This window comes from Schistocerca cancellata, chromosome 10 (genome assembly GCF_023864275.1).
Source record: "Schistocerca cancellata isolate TAMUIC-IGC-003103 chromosome 10, iqSchCanc2.1, whole genome shotgun sequence".
NCBI lineage: Eukaryota > Metazoa > Arthropoda > Insecta > Orthoptera > Acrididae > Schistocerca > Schistocerca cancellata.
In genome coordinates, this window is record NC_064635.1 from 141,415,140 (window position 1) to 141,443,061 (window position 27,922).

Sequence of the window (27,922 nt, forward strand, 5' to 3'; positions counted from 1 at the left end):
GTCGTTATGCTAGCCGTCTGTCTTCCATGCCTGCTAATCCAGCCCACGACCTTTTTTTCGACGCCTCCTTTGATGTAGGGTATGCAGGCCGCCCCTCCTCCCTACTACCCCCGGGAGTCCGCTTCCGTCAACTGCTCCATTCTCTTTCCTTCCGCTTTCCTAAAACCTTCCTGACAACTTGGGGTACAGCACCGCCTTGGCTCCGTCCCCGGATCTGCCTGCTCCGTGACCTTTGTCAATTTCCCAAAGATGGTACCCCTACACTTGTTTATCGTCGGGCATTTGCTGCTCTATGTGCAGAAATGACGGACGCCACATTTATTTACACCGACGGCTCGAAAACATCGTTAGGTGTAGGGAGTGCCTATATTGTTGGCGACACCCCAAATCGCTTTCGGCTTCCCGACCAGTGTTCGGTTTATACTGCGGAGCTTTACGCTGTTCTCCAGGCTGTCCACTACATCCGCCGCCATCAGCGGATACAGTACGTTATCTGCTCAGATTCTCTCAGCTCTCTCCTCAGTCTCCAAGCTCTTTACCCTGTGCACCCTCTGGTCCACCGGATTCAGGACTGTCTGCGCTTGCTTCACCTGAGGGGCGTCTCGGTGGCGTTCCTCTGGCTCCCGGGACACGCTGGTATCTGTGGGAATGAGGCGGCCGATATAGCGGCCAAGGCCGCAGTCTCTCTTCCTCGGCCAGCTATTCAGTCGCTTCCCTTCACCGATCTTCGGAACGATTTATGTCGCCATGTTGCTCATTTATGGCATGCCCATTGGTCGGCACTTCCCTGTAATAAATTGCGGGAAGTGAAAGCCCTTCCTTGCGCTTGGACCTCTTCCTCCCGAACGCGTCGTCGGGAGGAGGTAATTTTAGCTAGACTCCGGATAGGGCATTGTCGTTTTAGCCATCGACATCTTTTAAGCGGCGATCCTCCCCCACTCTGTCCCCACTGCTCTCAGCTGTGGACGGTAAGACACCTTTTAATTGAATGCCCCTATTTTAATCCGTTACGCTCCCGTCTACAGCTATCGCCTGATCTATCGTCGATTTTAGCAGATGACACGCGCTCTGCCGACCGCGTTATACAGTTTATTAGTGACAGTGAAATGACGTCAGTCATTTGAAGCTTTTTTTGGGGACAATCACCCCCTTTCTGTAGTGGATTTTTAAGCAGTCTTCTATTTTTAGTTTCTCCAATTTTCTGACTTTGTTCCCATTGCTGCTGGTTTTAAATTTCGGTTTTTTACTGTCTTAAGTCACGGGCTGGGCGCTAATGACCATAGAAGTTTTGCGCCCTAAAACCACAAAAAAAAAAAAAAAAAAAAAAAAACACCGGTGTCAATGTGTTCTTTTTTCCATTTCCAGGAGTGTAGAAGTACACATGTAGAACATTATGCGCATACTCCCATAGCGTGATAATTGTATGCAGTTCTGACACATGGAAATTAGTGGGTACCTCTCCACCTTCATGGTGATCTCCAGAGCTGCTACGACCATCAACAAAGAATCGTCTGAAGGCCCAGAACAGTGGTCCACACATGAAACTTGGTGGGCTCCTCTAGATGCACGACTTGTGACCTCACGGATCGATTAGTGAGTAGCGGCTCACCTTGATGATGCTCTCCAGGACCCTGAGGCTGGCCAGCTCTGCGAGGCTGGCAGCACGCAGGCAGTCGCCGCCCTCGCCGAAGACGTCCTTCAGCTCCCGCTGGGCCGCGTCCTGCCACTCTGGGTGGAGCGCGAGCAGCGCCAGCGCGTAACTCATCAACACGGCCGTCGTGTCGGTGGCGGTCACTGTCATAGTCATCAGCTGCAAAAGCGGCACTGGAAACACAGACTGCAACACCATTCCAAAGCCAGCAGTGAACGAGGAGAGGAAACTTGTTAAAATTATTATACAAGGAATGATAGCAGTTCAGAAAGGTTTGCTTATTTTACGTTTGTAGTATAGTGCATTGAATACACGATTAAAGTTGCAAGTGAGTTGTGGACACAGCAGCGTGACATATAGCACACAGAAGTGCCGACTCTGGCAACAACAGTGGCCCTGAATGACATTTTTCACTCTGCAGCGGAGTGTGCGCTGATATGAAACTGCCTGGCAGATTAAAACTGTGTGCCGGACGGAGAGTCGAACTCGGGACCTTTGCCTTTCGCGGGCAAGTACTCTACCAACTGAGCTACCCAAGCACGACTAAGGACGCATCCTCAGGAGGGTAGGAGACGAGACACTGGCGGAAGTAAAGCTGTCAGGACGGGTCGTGAGTCGTGTTTGGGTAGCTCAGTCGGTAGAGCACTTTACCGCGAAAGGCAAAGGTTCCGAGTTCGAGTCTCGGTCCAGCACACAGTTTTAATCTGCCAGGTTTTCACAACAGTGGCCGTAACTGGGCTTGTTATCGAGTCGAAGTAGCCGCGTAGGGCCGCCACTTGTTGTCACCTGCCTTCCCTCTGTTCTGTCAGCAAAGGGGATAATGTGGTGGCGTAAAGCCCGTGATCACCAATCTCTGCATTAAATTCCAAACCTCTCCACAGAGTCTTATGAACTCAGAACATCTGACACTGGTGATGTGAACCGTCCATCGGATGGGGACATAAAGCTCACGAGGGGACTGTACGAACTTCCCCTTACCGGTTTGATTTATACTCACAGGATGTGTGGGGCACAAATAGGACGTCAACATGTGCAAATATGGAGACGCAACTCTCAATCGCTTTCATGAGATTCTGATTCGAAAATTTTAGGCGTCCTTATACAGGGAGTTTCACAATTTATGTCGCTCACTTCCAGACGTTGTAGATGGCCTTAGTAGATCAAGTTACACGTAGGAATCAATGTCTAGAAATGGTTCGTTTCTATGCCGCAAGGAAAACAATATGTACAGCCCTTATTTACTGTGGTGATATAACGACCACCAAGTTCGGTGCGCACAGTGTATATGCGCAGTGAGTTTGCATAACCTGTGTCCAACATACGTGGTGTAAGGTTGATCACTCCTTCCGCAGCCACGATCTGTGGAACCAGATCTTCCTTCGACTGGACAGGGGTCTCGTAGACAAGACTCTTCATGTGGCAGCCGGCCGTTGTGGCCGAGCGGTTCTAGGCGCTTCAGTCTGGAGCCGCGCGACTGCTACGGCCGCAGGTTCGAATCCTGCCTCGGGCATGCATGTGTGCGATGTCCTTAGGTTAGTTAGGTTTAAGTAGTTCTAAGTTCTAGGGGGACTGATGACCTCAGATGTTAAGTCCCATAGTGCTCAGAGCCATTTGAACCATTTTTTCTTCATGTGGCCCCACGAGAACAACTCCGAAGGGGTTAAATCTGGGGACCGCGGTTGTCGAGCATGTGATCCATCTCGACTGATCCACCTGTCCTCGTAAACTGCTTTCACTTGATTTCGGACGCGAACTAGAAAATGAATTGGCACGCCATCGGACTGTGACCACAATTCGTGCCGAATGTCCTGTGGCGCATCTTCCATAAACTCCCCGATCAGTTGTTGTGGGAATATCGGGAATCTGACACCATTAGAGGGGGAACAAGGATATAAGGGCCAGTCACACGACCTTAGCGAATACGAGTAGCTGCCCAAACATTGGTACCGAAGGTATGTTGAAATCTTTGAGTAGAGGTGCCTTGGGGGGTTTTCTTCTTCCCGAATGTGGTTGTTCTGAGCATTCAAAACAGCTTCGCTGTTGAAGTGCGCTTCGTCGGTGAACAAAATCCGCCTTGGAAACTGAGGTAAATCCACGCTGTGGCATAAAAACAAAGTACAGAAATTGGCAAATGGCACGAAATCCGCCGGGAGCATAGCGTGTGCTTTGTGAGGGTATACGGGTGGTGTTGGTGTCCGTGCAGAACACTCCAGACAGACGAGTGAGAGACATCAAAGTCACGTGCAAGGCTCGAGTACTCGTCGATGGGTCCTCTTCAAATTTACGAAGCACCTCCTCTTCCATTACGACAGTGCGCCGCCATCTTGAAACACCCCAGTTTGCTCTGTCGCTTGTGAACTTTCGCACAGCAATTGTTCTTCTGTGGCAAACATGGCGTGTGATGGAGTGTCACGATTCGAAAAGTACGCGGGTCTCAGACGTGGAGCCACTCTTCCGCTACTGCGAGCTTCTCTGTAAATTAACACCGTATCCGTGCACTCTTCGAACGTGTATTCTGGCATCCTGTCACTGCAGTACTATGTAGTCACCGGGATGTCAACCTACACATCACCACGAAGCGTGAACACAAGGCAGGTGGAAATAGGACACGTGACATCGCATCTTCGTCCCATTCGTGAATGTGGGTAATCTATCATGACAGGCGAACTGCGTAAGAAACATCTAGCACCCGACTGAGTAGATCTTTTCTCCTTGTAACATGGAGACGAACCGTTATGGATCTGGGTTCATGTGTAAAACGTGATCTACTGAGCCCCCTCCAGAAGTCCGTAACACGAATTGCGAAACGCGCTGCATAACTTGTAACTTGCATGGTCGCTAGCGCCCCCCCCCCCCCTTACAAGAGTTCGCAGCCGAGCGCGATAAACGTTAGCTCTGTAGTTGCATTTCACAGCTGTTGTAAGTTGGCGTTCTATGTAAATAGAAGGTGGAACGGGGAGGACGGAAGGGAAAGGGAAGGGGTTAGAAGCCTTAAAGCAGTACTTCTACACAACGGCAATAAGTGTGCTTCTATACCAATTCGGCTTCAGGATCGTAGAATGCTAGCGACCATACAGTGAAAATGAGCACCTCCATAATTTTCAAACTGCATTTTCTCGAAAACGATTCAGTTTTGCGTTTTCCTGTTTACATTTGTTTAAATCCAAATCGTCTCCCACACAACCTTTCCCTACGAATCAAATCGATGAGGGGAAGTTCGTATGGTTTCCTTGTCAGGGGCCCTCTTACTGCTGTATGGGAGGAGTACACTACGTGTTTGCTGGCACTGGATTTCACCTTCCCAGGTCTCTCATCCAACACAAACACGACACCACACGAAGAAGGGGTGCGAGGGCACGTGGAGGATAGGAAAAATCTGGTGGCTGAGCCTGCCAATCAGTCGCGCATACGACTTTATTGATCGACCAGACGTCAGTCGGATGACACATATATTTGCGTCAAGTCTATATTGCTTGAATTTTATTTCGGAAATCATCCTATTGGCTAGCAAATGGTGACTTGACAGCCTCAAGGCGATGCTTGACCAGGCGTTCTCACAGGTTGGGAGAAAGTAGAACATCTTCTGTACTCAGGTCCTGACAGCAGGGCCAGAGTGTGGTCCACCATTATCTTGTTTAACGTCAAAGTGGACAGCCACAAGCCTTGTTTTTGGGTCATCAGCCTTCTGGTTGGTTCGATAAGATCCGTCACGAATTTCTCTCTTGTGCCAACCCCCCCATCTCAGCGTCGCAATTGTACCTTAAGCGCCAGCCGTTGTGGTCTAGCGGTTCTAAGCGCTACACTCTGGAACCGTGCGACCGCTACGGTCGCAGGTTCGAATCCTGCCTCGGGCATGGAAGTGTGTGTTGTCCTTAGGTTAGTTAGGTTTAAGTACTTCTAAGTTATAGGGGACTGATGACCTCAGCACTTCAGTCCCATAGTGCTCAGAGCATTTCTGAAATGATTAAGTTTGTAAACTGTTCACGTGGTGATGTTTGGTTTGTGGGGTGCTCAACTGCACGGTCATCAGAGCCTGTACAAAGTCTCAATTTGTACTCAGTCCAATTTTTACAGAATCCAGTTTAGCCCCTGTCACGAACGACGACGACGACGACGACGACGACGACGACGACGACGACGACGAAATGTTCAGCACAACACAAACACCTAGTCCCCAGGCAGAGAAAATCTGCAACCAGACCAAGAATCGAACCCGAGACCTTGTGATCCAGAGTCAGCACTGGACCACGAGCTGTGGAAAACTGTTCACGTGACGCCTTGGTTAATGCATACCACGGAGGGGGAAATGGAGCTATCCAAAACTGGGGACGAGGTCATAGATGACAGGGGTGAGGGACGGCTGCAGAGATACGTGCAGCCGAATGGACCTTCAACCATCAAGCAACTGACTGCCCAGGGGGCTACCAACGGTGTCTCCTCATCGACCGTTCACCGGATGCTGCTGCGTATCGGCCTCCTCAGCAGGTGCCTGGTTCACGCACTAGTGCTGGCTGCCGTTTCCTGTCAATGAAGGCTGGAATTTGCATGACAATACTGCAACTGGGCGTCTACTGAGTTGCGACAGGCACCTTTTCACACGAATGACCGTTTTCTGCTCCATCTAACAGATGGCCGTTGGCGCGTAAGACATGTGACGTCTGAAAGTGGACAAGGAAGGAGTGTTATGGCCTGGGGATTTTTTTTCCTGCTATACCCTGGGTGATCACGGCAGTCTGGAAGGCACAAAGGATCAACAAATATATGAATCTCTCCTTGCAGACGCTGTGCACCCCTACATGCAGCTTGTTTCCCCTCAGCACGTTGGCATCTACCAGCAGGACAATGCAACGTGCCACACAGCTCGCAGTGTAACGTGCTCGCTTGAGGCAACACGAGTGAGTTTCCCCTGGCAACAAAATTCCCTGTATTTAAACCCAGTCAAGAATCTGTGGCACCTCGTGAATGGCTCCACGGCCATGTCGGTATCTACCTGGACCTCTTTCACTGCCTTGCTGTACCACTGTGTGTGGTGTGCGTACTGTAAGACCTTCGGTACACACACCATCAGATTATTTGACTTGTCGCTCTAACGAAATAGGCGAGTGTCAGAAATATGTCTCGTGGTCTTATCGTGGCGTGTTTATCTTCTGCCGTTAGGTCAGACGATAGAAATGCCACTTGCACACTTAGAGTAGCAGATTGACGGTGACCAACTTTAAACACAACTTGATTAATTTTCACACACATTTATTAAAATAATAAAAAGCATAGACATTACGTAACTTGATTCTGGATGGTGTTTACGATTGACAATCTGAAGTTCCTTTGGTCTTGGTATGTTAATTTTATTCACACATATCTCTGATACTTGACAAAGTGTCTATATATTTATATTCATGGCTATGTAAAGGAAACTTGACTATAGACTGGTACAGAAAAATGTAGACTGATGCAGACTCGTAGAGACTAATGCTGACTGACTAATCAGAGGTCTGTATACTCGTTATAATACCTCGCGCGTTCAGGTATCAATGCGCGAGTGTGATCTGCGAGGAGAAAAGGTTCTACATTAGCAGCAATCTCATTGGCTGCGTTACATATTAATACGCGGATCGGCGGAAGCAGAATTTGGTCCGTCTCTATGGCAGCGCCATCTCGTAGTGCAGAGACGGACGAGCGCTGCGCCTGCGCTGTTGTGCTTAGGGGGGCGCGCTCTAGTGGGAAAGTTGTGTACGCGCTGACTACGCGGAACCATGCACACAACGCTGTGCTACAAAATCCTGGCTTTTAATGCTTTTGACAGGTGCTCACATGAACGTGATTGGACCGTTTATATGTTGAAAATCCTCTGGTAGTCTGGTGTGATACGGGCCCCATACACATGAGCAATATTCGAGGAAGGGTGGCGCGAGTGTTTTGTAACAAAGCTGTTTGTAGACTAATTGCATTTCCCTAGTGTTCTAACGTATGAAGTCTGCCACATTGTTCACATATGCGTCAGCCTATGTGATCACTCCATTTGATATACATACAAATTGTTGCACCTTGGCATTTGTATGAGTTGGCTGAGTCCAATTGTGTCTCATCGATACATTTGATACGTGGTGCCAGTCACTTCTCGGTATTCGTTTGAGATGTCTGTGTGGCGTGGCAGCGGTTTTCCTCTTTGGTCGCTTTTCGGCAGTTTAAGCGCACCGGCGCTGCGGGGAGAGGGCTGGTCTTGGTCGGTCGGCTGGCCGTCTAGCTGACAGTCGCTCCTCGCGCGTGCTCTGCCCCTTCCTGTCACGTGGGCTGTGGGGTCGCGGGCGGAGACGTGCGTGCGGTCGGCGAGTGTGTGCTGCTTCTAGCCAGGGGGCGACGGCCTCGTCTGTGCTGCTAGACGATGTGAACGCGAGAAAGTGTCTTTGAAACGTATCAGCCTGCAACCGGATATGCTACAGAATCAGAGGGTGGGAATAGTTCAGCTTCTAAAAGACCTGTTGAATTTCGTGCTGTTTGCAGCTAACGGCTATCCCAGTGTTTGGACGCCCTTTCTGCGCAACTTATTAAACAGTCGTTGCCTATCTGAATGACGTTTGCCTGTTTTGGACGCACCTGAGATGCTGGCAAGGAGGGTGCATCTCAAATGGTTCAAATGGCTCTGAACACTATGGGACTTAACATCTGTGGTCATCAGTCCCCTAGAAGTCAGAACTACTTAAACCAAACTAACCTAAGGATATCACACACATCCATGCCCGAGGCAGGATTCGAACCTGCGACCGTAGCGGTCATGCGGTTCCTGACTGAAGCGCCTAGAACCGCATGGCCACACCGGCCGGCCAGTGTGCATCTAAGTGCGTGTCTGTGCACTCCGAAATAACCACAGGTTCCATTTTCTGGCACTTCTTTCTGCCTCTTCCTGTTAAGTGTAATCCACATACAGTGCCATTCTTTTGTAAAATTAAGGGGTTTATGAAAATGTTTTTCTTCTTGCATGTAATTATTATTGTGTTCTGGTTTCTACAGCGTCTGAAGTGTTCTCATGGTGAATTTTTATGTATCGTGGTTCCTGTGCAAAGGGAGTGTTAACTGTTGTTGCAGACAATGATTGCAAGAGATTTAATTTGGCTGCAAAGAGTAATTGTATTCCTGTTTTGAAATTCTTCTAATTTTTTAAGGATTGTGTTGCTCTGGATGCTGTCCAGTTGCTGTGTGGTTTCATGTTGTTCTTTCAGTGGTACAGTCAGCGGTGCGCGTCATCAGATGTAGCTGGCCGTTTGACTGGGAGACGACGCCTCAGCGGCGGCCAGTTTGAATTGTAGCCGATAGCGCGGCCGCTGTGTTTATCAGTGGACTCCAGTTCTTCGGCGAATTTAAGTTGAGCATTTTATTATTTGTGCCTGATGGCACCGGGGCGTCCGTCTTTCCTTCTTCAGCGTTCCTTTCAGGTTTCATTCAGGACCGATACGAGTTGTAGTTTCCGCTCACCTCTAATGCGTTATTACTTATTACTGAAATTTTGTAATACGTGAAAGATGCCTTTTATTGTACTGAGTTTTTAATATCTTATTTAGAAACAGAAATTGTGAGTCGCTTCTATAGTTATATCTTAAAAGATATCCTGCTTCCGTGGGAGTTTTTGTCAGTAAACCATTTATTGTTTGTATTATTCTTAGCATTTATGAAAAGATGGCTTCAAAATTATCTCTTGCTTGGGGTTGGCTTTGCCGCCCGTAGACATGTTGTCTGTTTAGTAATGTTTGAGATTCTGGGACAATTATATATACTGTTCTGGGGTAACAGCAATTTTCTGTAATCATGCAATTGTTAAATAAAATCTGTTGGAAATTACAAACCAGAGTTTGTGTTTGATTGGCAATTATTGCCTTGTCTTTTTGAGTCGAAGTATCGCTGAGGGTATGTCCCGCGTCTCAACATTAGTTATTTTTATTTCATGAAGTACGCAATGTCGCATTACTGAACATTTAAAGCAAGGTGCCATTCTTTGGAACACTTTTAAATCTTTTCAAGTTCTAATCGAATATTTGTGAAGTTTTTTTTTAAACAGTACTTCAATTTAAATGACTGTATCAGCTGCAATATATCTGAGGTTACAACTGTTACTGTCTGCAAGGTAATTAATATACTACATGAAGAGCAGGAGTCCCAACATGCTACCCTGCAACGAACCTGATGTTTTTAGGTACTGACTAACATTTTGTCCGATGATCTTACTTCGCCATAACAGCTCCAACAAAGGAATCGCAATATGACTGTTCGCCAACTGTTTATCCTCGGAACCTACCGAATCCTACGAATCTTCGGGGCCAAGGAGAACGCGTGTCCCTTGAGCACTTACTGGTTTGTTGTATCTCGGGCAGATATCAAATGGCTCTGAGCACTATAGGACTTGACATCTATGGTCATCAGTCCCCTAGAACTTAGAACTACTTAAACCTAACTAACCTAAGGATAGCACACACAACCCAGCCATCACGAGGCAGAGAAAATCCCTGACCCCGCCGGGAATCGAACCCGGGAACCCGGGCGTGGGAAGCGAGAACGCTACCGCACGACCACGAGATGCGGGCGGCAGATATCAGACGAGGACGAGACTGTTATTTCTTGTGCTGCATAGCCTACAGTGCCTGCATCTCTTGAAACGACAATGGGCACAGTCTGCGTGCACTCTACAAGAGCTGTGTGGGAACCAATGACCGCCACCCAGGGCGATGGTAGCAGAAAAGAAACACCGACAACGATGGAGAGAACCAAAGGGAAGTGGCGCATCAGAAGGAACAGCTACGAGAAGACCGAACACATTTCTTACAGAGTAATCATTTAAGTTCGGGCGTGCAACCACGGAAACCCTATTTCTGCCCCCGGTATTTCGGGTACAACAATCGCTCCGTCGTTTTAAACCCGCGCACCTTAACCCTTTTGGACCCACACGTTCCTGCGTCCTACCACAGCCTTCTTCCTTTTTGCTACTTCAAAACAGAGAACTCTAGTGATGCACTACAGAACTTATACGAATACAGTGCATTATACACTCCTGGAAATTGAAATAAGAACACCGTGAATTCATTGTCCCAGGAAGGGGAAACTTAATTGACACATTCCTGGGGTCAGATACATCACATGATCACACTGACAGAACCACAGGCACATAGACACAGGCAACAGAGCATGCAAAATGTCGGCACTAGTACAGTGTATATCCACCTTTCGCAGCAATGCAGGCTGCTATTCTCCCATGGAGACGATCGTAGAGATGCTGGATGTAGTCCTGTGGAACGGCTTGCCATGCCATTTCCACCTGGCGCCTCAGTTGGACCAGCGTTCGTGCTGGACGTGCAGACCGCGTGAGACGACGCATCATCCAGTCCCAAACATGCTCAATGGGGGACAGATCCGGAGATCTTGCTGGCCACGGTAGTTGACTTACACCTTCTAGAGCACGTTGGGTGGCACGGGATACATGCGGACGTGCATTGTCCTGTTGGAACAGCAAGTTCCCTTGCCGGTCTAGGAATGGTAGAACGATGGGTTCGATGACGGTTTGGATGTACCGTGCACTATTCAGTGTCCCCTCGACGATCACCAGTGGTGTACGGCCAGTGTAGGAGATTGCTCCCCACACCATGATGCCGGGTGTTGGCCCTGTGTGCCTCGGTCGTATGCAGTCCTGATTGTGGCGCTCACCTGCACGACGCCAAACACGCATACGACCATCATTGGCACCAAGGCAGAAGCGACTCTCATCGCTGAAGACGACACGTCTCCATTCGTCCCTCCATTCACGCCTGTCGCGACACCACTGGAGGCGGGCTGCACGATGTTGGGGCGTGAGCGGAAGACGGCCTAACGGTGTGCGGGACCGTAGCCCAGCTTCATGGAGACGGTTGCGAATGGTCCTCGCCGATACCCCAGGAGCAACAGTGTCCCTAATTTGCTGGGAAGTGGCGGTGCGGTCCCCTACGGCACTGCGTAGGATCCTACGGTCTTGGCGTGCATCCGTGCGTCGCTGCGGTCCGGTCCCAGGTCGACGGGCACGTGCACCTTCCGCCGACCACTGGCGACAACATCGATGTACTGTGGAGACCTCACGCCCCCACGTGTTCAGCAATTCAGCAGTACGTCCACCCGGCCTCCCGCATGCCCACTATACGCCCTCGCTCAAAGTCCGTCAACTGCACATACGGTTCACGTCCACGCTGTCGCGGCATGCTACCAGGGTTAAAGACTGCGATGGAGCTCCGTATGCCACGGCAAACTGGCTGACACTGACGGCGGCGGTGCACAAATGCTGCGCAGCTAGCGCCATTCGACGGCCAACACCGCGGTTCCTGGTGTGTCCGCTGTGCCGTGCGTGTGATCATTACTTGTACAGTGTCCGGAGCAAGTATGGTGGGTCTGACACACCGGTGTCAATGTGTTCTTTTTTCCATTTCCAGGAGTGTAGAAGTCACATATAGCGTTGAAAGCAACAGTCGGCGTGGAAATTGAGCTTCCTGATTGTAGCTGATATCTGATATGCTTGTACTTATAATGGCGATATTGAGTAGATCATTTACAATTAAGATTATTGTAACGTAAATCTGATTTGTACTACTGCTTTCACGATAATTATCGAAATGAAACAACTGGGGCAGTATACAGTTGCGATACAAAATTTATTACATTTTTAGGTCCATTTTTGCTTGTTATTTCAGACTATAATTTGTTTTAGGCGATTAACTTGATTAATCCAAGGATCGGAATAATGCACAGCAAACGGTTCATTGATGACAGCCGTCTGTATCAGCCGGTGTGTCTCCTGCGGTTGAAAATGGAGAAAATCGAGTTTCATGCTGTTATCAAACACTTTCATTTGAAGAGTTAGACTGCCGCACAAATCAGTACAGAACTGGATGAAGTTCACGCAGCGCCATCACTGAAGACATTTACTTCTGGAATAATGATCTTAAGCGTGATCGGACAAGCACTCCAGCCTTTCAATTGCGGTCACTACAAAGGAAATCACTGACAAAATCCATGGTGTGGTAGTGCACGAGCGACGCATAAAAATTCGTTAAGCATATCTACTGAGTGAGCGCATAATATCCTACACGGAGAATTGCCTACGTAGAAGGTGTGTGCGAGGTGGGTGCTACGATTGCTTACAGTCGACCGAAAGCACAGGTGGCACAATATTTCGTCACAACGTCTGGCAACGTTTAATCGCAATCCGCAAGACTTTTTACGCCGATCTGCGAATGTTGATGCAACCCACATCTGTCATTACACATCAGACTCAAAATTGTTGTCAAGACAAGTGGCAAAAGATGCTGAAAGTGCACCGATGGAGGCACAGAGTTTTGTCAGCTGGTGAGGTAAAATTTTGGAATTCCCAAGGAATAATACTCATAAAAAGGCGGAACCAGAACTGGACACTATTGTGCTTCATTGCTGAATCGTTTCAAACTTGAGTCGGCTGAAAAAAGACCAAGGCTGGCAGGGAAAAAAGTGCTCTCTCACCAGGATAAAGCACCATCCCACGCAGCAGCGATAACAATGGCGAAACTGGATGAATGGGGCTTTGAATTGTTTCCTCACCCACCCTGTTCATCAGACGTAGCCACCAGTGGCTTGTTCCTGTTTCCTAACTTGAAACATTGTCCTGCTGCGAAGAAATTTTCATCAAATCAGTAAGTGATACTTGTAGTCAACGAGTATTTCACTGAGTTTGAGAAAATATATTCTCACACTTGGAAGAAAGAGCTGGAGGATCAAAGTGCCAAGTGCATATCCTTCAAGCGAGAAGATGTGCAGAAGTAATGTGAGTTGTCTACGAAAGAAATATTTTTTCTTGCTTTTTTACCAGACTTACCAAACCACCCTCGTACGAGGGTTGCCCAGAAAATAATGTACCGCACTTTTTTTTCTTCAACAATTGTTTACTGAACCTAATTAAAACTAAAGAATGTTTTATCCACACAGCCTATTTTTCCACGTCATCTCCACCCCCTTCTGTGGCCTTCCTCCAGCGCGAAGTAAGGGCGTGTACGCCCTGTCGATACAAATCCTTGTCTTGGTGGCGGAGCCAGTGCTTCACTGTACGAATCACCTCGTCATCGTCCTGAGAATGTCTTCCACGAATGGCTTCCTTTAATGGAGAATGACAACATGAGCTCGGTGCGATGCGTTACGTGCGACAGCCGTGGATGGCCTCCCCAACCTGTGCAGATCGTGGTGCTCCACCGAACCGCCTCCTGATGACCACACCATCTGTGTCCAACGACTAACAGCTGCTCCATAGACTTTGCATAAGAGTTTGTGACTATTCCCCACAGTTCGTTTCTCTGTAGTGAGAAATTCAATGACGGGACATCCCTTGTAACGTACATCACCTACAGACACCATCTTGAAACTGTCCTGCAGCTACGCCATCTGTCGGAAGTGACGGAAACTTGGTGCGCTCATTCACGAAAAAAAATGTGTGTGTGAAATCTTATGGGACTTCACTGCTAAGGTCATCAGTCTCTAAGCTTACGCACTACTTAAACTAAATTATTTTAAGGACAAACACACACACCCATGCCCGAGGGAGAACTCGAACCTCCGCCGGGACCAGCCGCTCATTCAGTAGACTTCAGATAATACATACGTAACGTTTCGCATTCGTAGCACTGTTTTCGGCTGAGAAAAAAGAAAATGCGGTGCATTACTTTCTTGGCAACCCTCGTAGATTGTATAGTATTGGGTGTTACCACAATGAAAATTAATTTTCTGTAAAAGTATTCGTTTAGATTCCAAAGAGCAGCTACCCCCTCAAAGCAATTAAGTGTTTACTTTTTCGCAATTTATTCTTGTACTCGTTGCCAACTATAACAACAATATATATATTTTTTTATATTGTTGGGGTTGAAAGCGTTAAGGGTTGAGGAAGGTGATAAAGAGAGATTCACATCGAAGGGTTTCCTGCCACATGTGGAAAGTATGGCGTTTAAGAAAAAGTCGAATCCTCACCAAGAACCGAAGACAGCAGCCATTTTGAGATACGTCAAAGGCGGCTTGAGACTCCATGAGGCTGGTGTTCGCAAGACGCCTCGCGGGTGTGGCCTCTCACGCACCCAGGAGGGGATGGAGGAACGCTAGAGAGCATTGAGAACTGTATGCGTATTCTTCACAGAGTGAAAAAGGGCCGCGCTCTTATTTTGCTGGAGGAGCTTGAAATTTATAAAGCAAAAAATAGAGAGCCAGATAATCTGCTTAACTGGCAGAACGATTTTGTGCCCAATGCCTACTTTGCTTTATTTGACAATGTTTTACCCTAATCACTCCACGCCTCTGTTATATATAGTGTGTTCGCAAGTTCTCCTAGTATTGAGTATATCACACATTTACTTCGTTTTCATACGTTTACGCATGACTCTGGTAGGTTCTTGTTCCTTCTTTATTCATTTCATAGACTGCATTAATCATATAATGTAGATCATCCACTGTTATGGAACTTTATCATTCTTTGCTTGCAACGGAGTACCGCAGGATACGTGGGTCCCTCTGCCGGTCACGTTCCTCCAACTACTTCCCGCCTGTGCGGAATTCTACAGTTAGCGCTAACAGAGGGCGCTGATTATGTGCAGCACTATATTTCCTTTCATTTGTGGCTCCTTTAGCGATTCGTTTTATGTTGTTTATATTACCCGGTGCAATATCAACGGTATTTAATATTTATGTTATTGCCTAGAATATTGGCACTAGAGCACATGTCAACCACTGTATTTTAACTCTTCATCTTTTTAACAATATTACTTTTGTCGTGTTCTTATTATGGCTTTTTACTACTGTAACACTTTTTATACTTTATAAGCTTATTACTGACTTCAACTATTGTATCCCCCTTTTATTTTCGCTGTTTCAATTAATTATTGAATACATGAGCGACATCTGGTCAACATACTACACAAACATCTTGTGGCTACTGTACGTCAGCTTGTTTTAAACAGTACTTTCACTGACAACATGACTGGTGCATGTAATGTGATTTATATGTATTTGACGATGCTGGTGCTGATTCCGCATTTAACAGTTGACTATGCCACGATGGCTGCAGTGCATTAGGACTTTGTTTATATGAGACAGGTATGCCTCTTCACATTTAAAGCGCACAAATGTAAATTTTGTCAGTACTACTTTTCAATATGCTCTATGTATTGACAACAGTTTGCGAGTGTATTTATAGTTTTCCCATTTTTGCTGCAGATCTGATGATGTCATAAAGGCCGAAACCGGTCATCTATTAAACAGAAAATATTGTGACCATAGACATAAATTAAAGGAAACCTTGTATATTGTATAGTATGCTACCACAATGAAGATTAATTTTCTGTAAAACAATTCGTTTATACTCCAAAGTGCAGCTACCCCCTCAAAGAAATTAAGTGTTTACTTTTTCGCAATTTATTCTTGTACTCTTGCTAACAATGATAACAATATACACTCCTGGAAATGGAAAAAAGAACACATTGACACCGGTTTGTCAGACCCACCATACTTGCTCCGGACACTGCGAGAGGGCTGTACAAGCAATGATCACACGCACGGCACAGCGGACACACCAGGAACCGCGGTGTTGGCCGTCGAATGGCGCTAGCTGCGCAGCATTTGTGCACCGCCGCCGTCAGTGTCAGCCAGTTTGCCGTGGCATACGGAGCTCCATCGCAGTCTTTAACACTGGTAGCATGCCGCGACAGCGTGGACGTGAACCGTATGTGCAGTTGACGGACTTTTAGCGAGGGCGTATAGTGGGCATGCGGGAGGCCGGGTGGACGTACCGCCGAATTGCTCAACACGTGGGGCGTGAGGTCTCCACAGTACATCGATGTTGTCGCCAGTGGTCGGCGGAAGGTGCACGTGCCCGTCGACCTGGGACCGGACCGCAGCGACGCACGGATGCACGCCAAGACCGTAGGATCCTACGCAGTACCGTAGGGGACCGCACCGCCACATCCCAGCAAATTAGTGACACTGTTGCTCCTGGGGTATCGGCGAGGACCATTCGCAACCGTCTCCATGAAGCTGGGCTACGGTCCCGCACACCGTTAGGCCGTCTTCCGCTCACGCCCCAACATCGTGCAGCCCGCCTCCAGTGGTGTCGCGACAGGCGTGAATGGAGGGACGAATGGAGACGTGTCGTCTTCAGCGATGAGAGTCGCTTCTGCCTTGGTGCCAATGATGGTCGTATGCGTGTTTGGCGCCGTGCAGGTGAGCGCCACAATCAGGACTGCATACGACCGAGGCACACAGGGCCAACACCCGGCATCATGGTGTGGGGAGCGATCTCCTACACTGGCCGTGCACCACTGGTGATCGTCGAGGGGACACTGAATAGTGCACGGTACATCCAAACCGTCATCGAACCCATCGTTCTACCATTCCTAGACCGGCAAGGGAACTTGCTGTTCCAACAGGACAAAGCACGTCCGCATGTATCCCGTGCCACCCAACGTGCTCTAGAAGGTGTAAGTCAACTACCCTGGCCAGCAAGATCTCCGGATCTGTCCCCCATTGAGCATGTTTGGGACTGGATGAAGCGTCGTCTCACGCGGTCTGCACGTCCAGCACGAACGCTGGTCCGACTGAGGCGCCAGGTGGAAATGGCATGGCAAGCCGTTCCACAGGACTACATCCAGCATCTCTACGATCGTCTCCATGGGAGAATAGCAGGCTGCATTGCAGCGAAAGGTGGATATACACTGTACTATTGCCGACATTGTGCATGCTCTGTTGCCTGTGTCTATGTGCCTGTGGTTCTGTCAGTGTGATCATGTGATGTATCTGACCCCAGGAATGTGTCAATAAAGTTTCCCCTTCCTGGGACAATGAATTCACGGTGTTCTTATTTCAATTTCCAGGAGTGTATATATACAGTTTAGGAAGCTGATACAGAGAGGTGCGCATCGAAGGGTTTCCTGCCACATGTGGAAAGTATGGCTTTAAAGAAAAAGTCGAATCTTCACCAAGAACGAGGTTGAAATGATTTATCGCCCTCCACCGAAGACAGCGGCCATTTTGAGGTGAGTCAAGTCAAGTCAAAGGCGACTTGAGACTCCAAGAGGCTGGTGTTCACAAGACCCAGGAGGGGATGGCGGAACGAAGTGAAACACGGCCAGTCGAGAGGGTAAGTTCTATGCCGTCATTTCAGTGACTGCAGAATCAAGTCGAATTAACAAAGAACTTATTAGTACGGACACTATCACAATCGAATGCTCCACAAATCTGTACACCGCACCGTTTGACTAGACGGTCAAACGGAGATACAGAGTGGAGCATTTTTCATACGCATTCAGGTGCTGATAACGCCATCTCACACGAGTGCGCAGCGATCACTGAGCACCCATCATACCCAGCCAGGCCCGGCGACGGCACTAAACACGGACAACACCAGCGCAGCCTGGTGGCTGTTGCGGCAGTCACACAGAAATGCAACTCCAACCCTTTACACGGTTGCTGATGGTGCGTACGTGTTCGGTATATTGACACCCGACTGTGTACTAGCACAATTTAACGAAACTTTTTGGAAGCAGCTGATAGTGTGACCACATAAATATTAGGTTAGTCAATAAGTTCGTAGAGTTTTTGGATAAGTTTATCAACAAATAAACATAACAGAGACTTTAGTCATCAATAATATATTCTCCTTCACTACAACGGTCTGCCACCACTGGGGTAACTTTTAAAATCCATGACTGTAGAAATCACGTCGCTTGCAGGCGAAGAACTCGGCGAGCCATGTTGGGAGCCATTTTCATCCGAAAAGGTAGGTCCTTAAAGGCTGTTCGACAGGGAGCGGGAAAGGTGAAAATCTGAGGCGCAGAATCAGATGAATAAGGTGCGTGCGGAATCACTTTCCAACCCAACCCCTGTATAATGTTTTTTTGTCAGCCTAGAAGAAAATTGGCGGGTGTCACCGCGGAGTAGTACCACTTAGAGCATTCTTCCTGGTCGTCGTTCTTGAACTGCTTCTGTAAGACGTCTCAGTTGGTGACAACAGATGTCAGCAGTGATGGTTACACTGCGGCTAAGCAATTCGTTGTACACCACACCGTCGCTGTTCCACCAGATGCATAACATTATCTTTGGCGGATGTGCACAAGTCATTGCAGGGCGAGTTGCTGCTTTGTTTGGGGTCAAACATTCGTTTCTTATTCGTATATTACCATAAAGACACCATATCTCGTCACAGGAACGGAACGGTCTGTGTTGTTCATGACGAAGAAGAAGAGACGCACATACGGCCGCCCGCAGATTTTTTGTGACTCTGTCTTAGAGCTACCTATACGCCCGATTTTCAAATCTTCCCCACTGCATAAAAATGTGGCACGGTGGTGGAATGACCACGGTTCACCACATTTGCCAGTCCTCGAGTACAATGACGTGGACGATTGTGGATCAATGCGTTTAAATGATCTTCATCAAACTGCGAAGGTGTTCCTGAGTGTGCAGAGCCACTAACGTCAAAACCATCCTGCTGAAAACGAGAAAACCATTACCTTGTCGTGCCCTGTCCAATGACATTATACCGGCACAAGGCGCTAAAATTAATGTTTCTGGCTGCCTCCGTTGCTGTCACTCGCCTATTAAACTCGAACAGGAGAATATGTCGGAAATGTTCCGATGTCTTCGCTTGGCACTCTATTTGCTAGCATCCGATGTTCCGCTCACTAACTCCAAATGACAATATGTAAACTCAAGTAGCAACAGTGAACTACAAATAAAAAAAAAGACCAATCGATAAATAAACGCGTAGCAAGCTGAATACCAACATACAAAACGAAAACGCTGCGGACTTATGCACCAACCTAAGGCGTCTTTGATTTTAAAAAAATAAATAAAAAAAACATGGCTAAGTAGGAATAAGAAGGTAGAAGATAAAAATGAGTATTGCATGAACAAAGAGAAGATCGCAAAACAAATTCAAATTTGTAAAAATGGAAATAACTGGAAAACATGGGTGAATGGAATCGTAAGGGGGAAGAAGGCAGAGACTAATATTCAGGACGAAGGAAAAGAAGGGAAATACAGGATTATTCTAAATGATGGCTCCATTTTCAAAACGTCGCATTTGTGCAAGTACAAGTCCAAAATGAACGAGCTTTATACCAATGGAAAGAGGAAGTTTCAAATATTTTTTTCATAATGCTTGATATAAATTTAATAAATTTAATAATTTGTAATTAATTAGTTTTTAATAATTATTTATAATTATAAATGTTCAATATGGCTACCTTTGGCTGCACGGCAAACATCGACGCGGCAGCCAAACTCGGCCAACATGGGCGAAAGCATGTCTGCTGTGAAACGTCCCCTTTGAACAAATTATACACGACTGTGCTTAACCTGACACACAATAATTTTAGCGCAACGCAATCTGACTATCAAAAATCCCTGCAAAAGAATGGCCCTGAGTAACATTAAACTATACCTTTCAGAAATCACTTACCTCACAAAAATCTTCATTACTCGAACTACTGCAATACAGCCAGCGCCACTACTGCCAGCTAAATAAAAGATTCAAACTATGGAAAGACACTTGTCATAATCAGGTGTGCAGATGTACGAATATTTCCCATCAATTCATAAGCATTTCAGTAATTAGCACAAAGTACGAGTAATCATATGTTTTCAAGTAACGAGCGTGTCGCATTAGCGATGCCCTCTACAAAGGAATATCAATAGCAAGGTTAATGGAAGTAATGAGGGTGTCGCATTTGCAATATTTTCTCTAAAGGAATGTCAATGGCGAGGATAAAGGCCTGCCTTTTTTCCTTTTTTTTTTTCTACCTGTGCCTCTGGAAAGGCCCTCACTCTAATGGCTTGTTCTCCAGGTGTCTGACACAGCTGTGTGCCGACGACGCACGTGCAGGTGGTCACTTTCTTACGGAAATATTTACGAAAGCAGTTTCCGCTACAGAGACAGTCTCATATACAAAATTTCATGGGTCGAGAATTTGCTTTGCAAGTGTGTAGAAACAAAATCCTATGAATATAACAGTGTCCAAAAAAAAATTTTCGCCGGCATTGTGATACATTCACGCATTTACACACACATTTCATAACTCTTAAAGTACGATTCTCGGTTTCCAACATCCTTTTTCAAAAGTCAAGAGTCCCTAACTTCTATTCATTACACCTTACCTTATTCATCGACACTTTTTCCATTTTTCATCATGACAGATACATAGCATAATCAAATAACTCATATAGCATCAGCCTATTAATCATAAACATACCTCAGCAGCATAATACACATCGTCATCGTAATAATAACAGCATAACACCTCAGTCAAATCTCAAAATCGTCGTAGCTTTCTGCAATAATTTCAAAACCTAACAAAATTCTCTGCTCATGTCAAAAGTGTCATCTGCCTCAAACGTACTTTAAAATCATGCTCCCTTACCAAATACATCATTCAAAGCTCTCATAGTATCACAATGGTACCAAAAAAATATGAACAGTTCACACAGTACAGACAAAATACAATTTCGTAGGTGTGAAGTTATCCAACTCTGTAATTGCGTAAACATGTGTCACTGACGTAATAAAAAAGTTTGTTTCTCTGTTAAATGATCAGATAGCTGTGTAATTTATGTGTTGGAGGAATATGGTACCGATGTGTAAAGTTGTATAAGCAAATACCATATTAGCTAGGGCTCCTTGTGCTTGCCAAACACATGGTACACAAAGTAGGCGTGTACCCCCCTGAGGTTTATTGTAATTATACCCTCAGGTGTTACAGATTACAGCAATGGAATGAAATGTATCACGCAAAACCTTTGTATCATTGTACTTCAAATATCTTTAAAAAGTAAATGTTTTAAGTACAAAATTAATCACTCAAATACGTGTCCTGTAGCGCTAAATGTGCGTCTTGTTGTAAGATAATCTCTGTGGAAGTGTCGTAGTTATCGTCCTCCGAAAGCTAAGTTCTGCAGAAGTCAATGTACTTACCTCATGATACACAAAAGTGAAATGCTTTGCGTATAGATATCATACTTATTACGCTTATTGCCGTGATGAAGAAAGTACTGTGCTGTAACGTATTGTTGTGCTACAGAAAAAGGCTGTCTCCTTGTAGCTATACCACAAAAGTTACTAATAAAACATGTTTTGCTTTCCAGAAGAATTCAGAAAAAACTGTGCAGATATAAAACAGATACACCACAAAAGCAACATTGTAAATTGTCACGCATTAGCAGCGTCGTGATAAAATCGTGTAGCTGTCACATAAACTAACCACTGTGTCATCTGGCACTTCACAGAAAGCACCTCAAATCCAGAATCCACTCTCAAGCAAACCAAAATGTTGCATGAAAATTTCATTAGCAGTGCTGGTATATGTTCTAAGTATGTAAGCCGTATATTCATTACGTAATCGTGCAACTAACAAGGAGGAATGTATAAATAACAACACTGTGTCGTCTGTTCGCAATAACAATGCATTCGCAATTACTTGTCTAAGTTACATATGTTCTTGACTGGATGGTTAGTTAGCTTTAAAACATAGTTGCATGTTAACAGTTTCTCAGTGTGACAAATTGTACAAGTACCGTGAAGTGAAAATTGCAAAGACTAAGTTAAAAAGCAGATTATCTGTCAATAAATGGTTTTACATGTGAAATGTGGTGTAAACCTTTTGCTCTTCTCAGTACACAGAGTTTCAACTTGAATGCAATTATCATGCGGTATTCGTCTGTAAAGAATACGGGAATTTTGCTCAAGGTTAGCGTCAATGTCATTTTTCTCGGAGCCAGCCGGCGCACGCAGCTGCCTGCGGTGCGAGTCATTGCCTATTGTCTCTTTGTTGGCGCGCGTCGTTATTGGGATTTGGAGACCTAACTTCTACAAATTCACGTTGCCCAGAGGGCCCAGCTCTGTTAGAAACCCGCCAGTTCTGATGAAATTCACGTCTGTCGTTTTGTCGGTAGTTTACATAGTTTCTTTCTTGTCTGTCACATGGTGGAGAATTTCTCCCTGAGTCGTAACTGCGCGCTGGACTGTTGCGTCTGAAGTTATTCTGTCTCCCGTGATAATAATTGTTCTGGTTGCCAAATTGTCTGTTTCTTTGAGTGTCTCTGTCATAGTCATTACTGCGGAGAGGTGATCTTTCCCTGTAATTATGACTACTCTGCCAACGGTTGTCATACGGGTGGTGTCTATTTTGGTCACGATTTGTGTGGTGAGAATAGCCTTGTCGCGTCCAGTTATCGTTTCTGTCGTCACGGAATTGTGACGGATGTGACCTGTAGTGATTGTTTTCCTGTTTTCGCATCCCGCGACTGTCTGTGTCAATTTCTAATTCTTGTAACAGTCCCTGAAAAGCTTCAATGTCGTCTTTGCAACGTCCTGCTAAAATAATATGTCGTAAATGTTCAGGCAGTTTGATTAAGCAAATGCGGATGAGTTCTGAGGGGCTGTATGGGTTTGACAGGTACTGATTCTTGTGCAACATGTCTTCAAAATATTTGACAAGACTGGAAAACTCAGATTGTTCAAAGTGTTTCATCATCATGATGCTATGTTTTACGCGGTCTTGTGTGGCTTGAGACCAATATGCTGAGAGGAAGGCATGGTAAAATTCTCCTTCACTGTGGCAATCGTGAATGACCGATCGCATTCTTATAGCTGGTTCATTCTCTAAGTAGCCACACATAAATTCTAACCTGTGCTCCAATGACCAGTTGGGAGCGAAACAATGAGAGAATTGATGGAGCCATGCTTGTGGATGAATGTCGTTGCCAGAATTCTTAAATGTTTTGAATTTACGTGTAGTAATGAACAGCTTATAGTCAAAATCATCGTGTCGGCGAGTAGCATGTCGGTCATTGTCACGTCGTTTCGGCGGTTCTATCTCAAAATTCGGTGTACCTTGCCAATTTCTTTCATAATTACCGAAATGCCCTGTGCTATTATTTTGTGGCTTTTCCGTATTTCTAAGTTCCTCTTCCCGTGTTGGAGCGCGAGTATCCTCTGAAATATGTAATTCTTGTATTACCTGTGTCAGCTGATCTTGTACTTCCCGGATTTCTCTTTTGTACTGTGTATTGATTTGATTTTGATTTTGTTTGAATTTTCTAATTTGTTCATACTCTTCTGTGTCAGTGAAGGCTACGGGTCTTGCGTCATTCAGATCATCATCTACCTTTGTAGATAAGTTAGTGACCTGATCCGAAAGTTCGGCTACTTTCTCTGATAATGAACTAATTTCCCCCATGTGTCTTTCTACTGTGTCCTTTAAGTTTTCCTGAGTTTTTGCAAGTTGCGTAACCGAATCGGTAGATGCAACTGAGTCCATTTTAGCTTGCAAGGTCTCATGATTTTCATGAACAATAGTTTGCAGTTCTTTTATGGCTGCTTCGTGATTCTGTAATGCATTTTCATGCCCCGAAAAAATAGGCTGAAAATGCTCACAAATTTGTGTTTTTTCGTCATTACAGACTTTTTGACATTTCGATTCAATGTTATGTAACTCAGTAGTTAAATCTTCACGTGTTTGTTCAAGTGTGGTGTCTAACTTCCGAAGATTTTGTTCCATTGTGTCTAACTTTTGCAGCTTTTGCTGTGTTTGTCTCTGATTTTGTTCCATTGTGTCTAACTTTTGCAGATTTTGCTGTGTTTGTCTCTGATTTTGTTCCATTGTGTCTAACTTTTGCAGCTTTTGCTGTGTTTGTCTCTGATTTTGTTCCATTTGTTGCATTAGTTGTAATAACAATGCATTAGTGTCTGGAATTTGTTCCTCTACTCTTTTCGGCAGTGCATTTGCACCGGCAACATTCACATTTTGACAAGCTGAAAATGTGTCTTGACTTATTTGAGAAAACGGTGAGGACGCAAAACCTGAATTTACAGTATTTGCAAAATTGTGTCCTATCATTTCGGATTCCTAAGGCGAGCTGTTGCCGACCGATCGATCGATAATGCTTCCCTGTTCACTACCTGTTTGACTGTCTACGCCATTGTTTGACGCCCGCTCCATTTCCCTATGCACAGTTACCAAATTACTACTTTGAATATTAGTTAATTCATTACATGGTGGGGCCAACACACTGCTTTCGTCTTCACTGTCATTTCTCATTTTACTTTGGAGCCGAGTGTTACGTTTTTCACACGCCATTATTGTCACAATATTTCACACGATAACACAGAAAAGCACAATTTGAATAGCAAAAATAAGAGAACACATTAACATAGCACTGAAAATAATATGTAGTTAATTACAAGCGCAGCTGCGAAATACTTGGTGCAAATCTACATGCATGCCACAACTGTTTTACAGTACAACAGTGAAAGACTGCAACTACAAAGGAGATTCTCTCTACAATTACGCGCTAGCAATAAACAAAAGCTACACTAAATACACAAACTACAAGAAAAAATCAGAAGTTTCCAGTGAGGTATCCTAGGCTAAGGGTCGACATATGAAACGTCCCCTATGAACAAATTATACACGACTGTGCTTAACCTGACACACAATAATTTTAGCGCAACGCAATCTGACTATCAAAAATCCCTGCAAAAGAATGGCCCTGAGTAACATTAAACTATACCTTTCAGAAATCACTTACCTCACAAAAATCTTCATTACTCGAACTACTGCAATACAGCCAGCGCCACTACTGCCAGCTACATAAAAGATTCAAACTATGGAAGGCACTAACTACTGATAGGGATAGTTAGCAAATGAAAGATATTAATAGAGAACAAACAATGTATTTACCTTAATATTCATAATTGACATCCAGTCTTACAGATTATCAAAACTCCGCCATCTCTCTCCCCACATCCACCACTGCTGGCGGCTCACCTCCAACTGCGCAACGCTACGCGCTGTTAACATCTAGCTGCCCCTCTACAATGGCAGACAACAATGCAAACTAGTCACAGACTGCACACAGCACAGCCAGTGATTTTCATACAGAGCGCTATGTGGCATTACCAATATAAAAATCTAAACAGCCTACTTACAGCTGTTACTGAGAGCTCGGCAACAGTGATCCGGTTCCTCAGATCGTTCAGAGTGGTTGGTAGAGGCGGGACGTAAACAGCTTCCTTCACACAACCTCATAAGATAGAGACGCAGGGTGTGAGATCGGGAGATCTCGGTGGCCAGAAGTGCAGAGCCATCCTCGAGTCACCTGAGGCCGATCCAGCGCTGAGGAAGGGAGTCATTCGAAAAGCCTCGTACATCATGGTGCCAATGGGGCGGAGCTCCATCCTGTTTGAAAATGAAGGCCTGAGAATCTTCCATAACTTGAGGGAACAGCCATTGTTCCAACATGTCCAGGTATGTGATTCCCGTTACAAAATGGCCCTGAGTACTATGCGACTCAACTTCTGAGGTCATCAGTCGCCTAGAACGTAGAACTAATTAAACCTAACTAACCTAAGGACATCACACACATCCATGCCCGAGGCAGGATTCGAACCTGCGACCGTAGCGGTCGCTCGGATCCAGACTGTAGCGCCTAGAACCGCACGGCCACTCCTGCCGGCGATTCCTGTTACAGTTCTTTCCGCAAAGAAAAATGGTCCGTAAACCTTTGTACGTGATACGGCAGAGAACACGTTGCTCTTCGGCGAGTCTCTTTCGTGGTGCCCGCATCTCGTGGTCGTGCGGTAGCGTTATCGCTTCCCACGCCCGGGTTCCCGGGTTCGATTCCCGGCGGGGTCAGGGATTTTCTCTGCATCGTGATGGCTGGGTGTTGTGTGCTGTCCTTAGGTTAGTTAGGTTTAAGTAGTTCTAAGTTCTAGGGGACTGATGACCATAGATGTTAAGTCCCATAGTGCTCAGAGCCATTTCAACCAACCATTCTTTCGTGGTAAGTGTGGATTTTCCAAACCCCATATGCGAACATTGTGTCTGTTGACTTTTCTATTATGGTGGAACGTCGCTTCATGGCTAAAAATTACACGCTGTAGAAATGCGTCATCCTACTTCTTTGCTAGCACCTAGCCACGAAATGCGAGTCGTTTCTCTTTGTCATTGGGGTCGACAGCCTGCACAAGTTGTGATCGGTAGGGCTTCTACACCAAACGCCGTCTGAGAACTTTCCATACAGTTGGTTGTGGTATTACAAGCTCTCGACTGGCTCTGTTTGTAGACTTAGTGGGACTGGGCACAATACTTGAATCCGTCGGACATCATTCTCTGACACACGCGGTCGGCCTGTACTTTTTCCTTTGCACACATTAACAGTCTGTTTAAATTGCTTAAACCAACGGCTAATGCGTTTGCGAGTTGGTGGTTGAATACCGAACTTGATACGAAATGCCTGCTGCTCGAAAATTTGCAACTCACTTTCCGCGAACTCGAGAACGCAGAAAACCTTGTGCTCCACAGTCGCCATCTCACTCACAGCTGACAGTGAAACGGAATGACGGCCCTATTGTCGCGCGAACTCTACCAGCCGCTTCTGAAACCATCACCGCCCGCCCGCCGCCGCCAGCCAAGAACTTTCAAAATTCCTGTCTTCATTGGTTCAAAAATGGTTCAAATGGCTCTGAGCACTATGGGACTTAACTTCTGAGGACATCAGTCCCCTAGAACTTAGAACTTCTTAAACCTAACTAACCTGAGGACATCACACACATCCATGCCCGAGGCAGGATTCGAACCTGCGACCGTAGCGGTCGCGCGGTTACAGACTGTAGCGCCTAGAACCGCTCGGCCACCCCGGCTGGCTTTTCATTGGTATAAAGCTTGTTCATTTTGGGTTTGTACTTAAATGTATACGAATTTTGGAAAATGGACCAATCCTTTAGACTAACCCTGTAATAATAAGAAGAATAATTAAGAAGTGGGGAAAGAAAGCAGGAAAAAACAGTCAAGTTGGAGAAGAAGAGGAGGAAGAAGTTGGTCAACAAAATACACTCCTGGAAATTGACATAAGAACACCGTGAATTCATTGTCCCAGGAAGGGGAAACTTTATTGACACATTCCTGGGGTCAGATACATCACATGATCACACTGACAGAACCACAGGCACATAGACACAGGCAACAGAGCATGCACAATGTCGGCACTAGTACAGTGTATATCCACCTTTCGCAGCAATGCAGGCTCCTATTCTCCCATGGAGACGATCGTAGAGATGCTGGATGTAGTCCTGTGGAACGGCTTGCCATGCCATTTCCACCTGGCGCCTCAGTTGGACCAGCGTTCGTGCTGGACGTGCAGACCGCGTGAGACGACGCTTCATCCAGTCCCAAACATGCTCAATGGGGGACAGATCCGGAGATCTTG

The 27,922-nt window shown here is 46.0% G+C and overlaps 1 protein-coding gene across 1 annotated transcript in view; it reads right to left on the reverse strand.

The window, feature by feature from the left end:
- Positions 1 to 1,579: 1,579 nt before the first annotated feature.
- The window catches only part of LOC126106201 (cytochrome P450 4C1-like), an 82,654-nt gene continuing 56,311 nt past the window's right edge, over positions 1,580 to 27,922 (reverse strand). Inside the window, exon 4 of the mRNA XM_049912435.1 lies at positions 1,580 to 1,810. Within this exon, the coding sequence (XP_049768392.1) occupies positions 1,580 to 1,810 (231 nt within the window). The remainder of the gene's footprint in view (positions 1,811 to 27,922) is intronic.